This window comes from Hipposideros armiger, unplaced genomic scaffold, assembly GCF_001890085.2.
Source record: "Hipposideros armiger isolate ML-2016 unplaced genomic scaffold, ASM189008v1 scaffold_42, whole genome shotgun sequence".
NCBI lineage: Eukaryota > Metazoa > Chordata > Mammalia > Chiroptera > Hipposideridae > Hipposideros > Hipposideros armiger.
This window is the reverse complement of record NW_017731392.1, coordinates 637,137-638,905: the sequence shown is the minus strand read 5'-3', so window position 1 is coordinate 638,905 and position 1,769 is coordinate 637,137. Positions and strand designations below refer to the sequence as shown.

At 41.3% G+C, this 1,769-nt stretch overlaps 1 protein-coding gene across 1 annotated transcript in view; it reads right to left on the bottom strand.

Moving 5' to 3' along the window:
• Window positions 1–1,769, bottom strand: part of RPP30 (ribonuclease P/MRP subunit p30) — a 33,823-nt gene that overhangs the window by 22,403 nt on the left and 9,651 nt on the right. The window contains exon 4 of the mRNA XM_019638999.1: window positions 103–192. Coding sequence (XP_019494544.1) covers window positions 103–192 — 90 coding nt within the window. The remainder of the gene's footprint in view (window positions 1–102; window positions 193–1,769) is intronic.

The following is a 1,769-nucleotide window of genomic DNA, read 5'->3' as shown; positions in this document are numbered from 1 at the left end:
TTTTTTTCCCCTCTAAGAACACTGGTTTCCTCTGCCTCTTGTCCAGCTTGTTAATCTTAGTTTCTACAGATTCAAGTATAGAATGGAAAGTGTAACACTTACCACATTAATAGGGGGTCTTTTGAAGTAAAATGGTAGTTTCTCTGTTACAGTTATGCAGACTAAATCCACATCTAAATGTGTACAAGCAACCTGTCAAGAAGAAAAAACAGGTAAGGACAAAAGGAAAACTGGCACAAGGTAAGAATGGGAGATCAGTCAAACCCCATATAAAGAAATACAAATAGAGATTGCTCATTCCAAAGGTGTTCTGGTGGTTCTGTGTTGAAATACATCTGATCCTTTCCAAATTGAGTGGTTAGCCATTTCTTCATATTTGGTTTGAATGGTTTAACTGTAACCTACATGAAACAGAGTGATATGTACACAGACCCTCTCAGCAGACAGGGTCTGCTACATAAGGATGGGTTGGTAAGAGAGGCTCAGTTTGTTAAAGTTTAGACTATTCTAGAAAGGGGAAACCGACTGTCATGTCCTTGAAATCCAAGGAAAAAAATAAGCCAAAAGGCATGTATGCATATTCCACTTTTTTCCCACATTTTATTTATTTTTGTGCTAGGAATTGTCCCAGGCCTGTGGCTCCTATCAGTCTATTGAGTGGCTGAGGAAACATTAACATGATGCTACCAATGGCATTTTGTTCAAATACTAATAGAAACAGTTTACCTAAATGGTCAAAGCAGAGTTCTGGCAAATCAAATGATACTAAATGCATCTTTCATCTTTTAATTTCCCTTTCCTTTGTTCTAATTTTTGCTATCACTTGTTGATCAATACTCTGCATTAACTTCCAAAAGATATTTGAAACAGCTTACAAAATAAAAATGCATACAAGATAAAATAAACAGACAAGGAAATCAGGATAAAAGGAAAACCACGGAAGGAAAATACATCTGGGGAAAGGTTACAAGCATGAGAGTACAGGCCAAAAGAAACTGCTAGAAGATGCATATCTGGCTCTGATTTTGCCATCAGGTGATAAAAAGAAGTTTTGCACAGTTTTGTAGTGTATTATAAATAAGACATACTGACAATGCTGGTACATACAGAATTGATGGACAAATTCAAACTGCCAGGTGGTTGTCTGTGCTGATAAAGCAACATTAGTGGCACAGACCAAAGAAAAGGATGGAGTAAGAAAAAGGGGTCAAAGTGGGGGTCACTCCCGCCCCCACCCCAGGGTTTTAGGAAGCAGGCAGTGATCACGGTCGGCCTGGCTCTAGGACGGCCGTAGTAACTTAGTAAGCCTGGGAAGTAATGCTGTTTTGGCAAAAACACTTGGCTCATAAAGAATCTGCCCCATCCCAACTGCTGCAGCTGTCCAACTCATAAAAGCGTCCTTGAAAATTTGATAAGAATGAAGAAAAGCTCTGAATAGTAGACAACGCAAGTGCAGCTTCTGTTCATCATTTTTTAACTATCTGAATGGCAAAGATCGAAAAGTTCAGGGATATACTGCTGACACAAGAATGAATAAACAGGCACTCACAGGGTCCTTAAATCAGCGCAGAGTCTTAAGTACTTTAGGGCCGGCCGAGTGGCGCGATGGTTAAGAACTGGCTTGGGACGCTAGAGGGCCCCGGTTCAGATCCCACATATGAGGGCCAGTGACACTGCCCTCTACAGCTAACATGCTGAACAACAGCTCAACCTGGAGCTGGGCTGCTGTGTGTAGCCAGCAGCCAGCGTGACTGGCCAGCAGCCGCAGT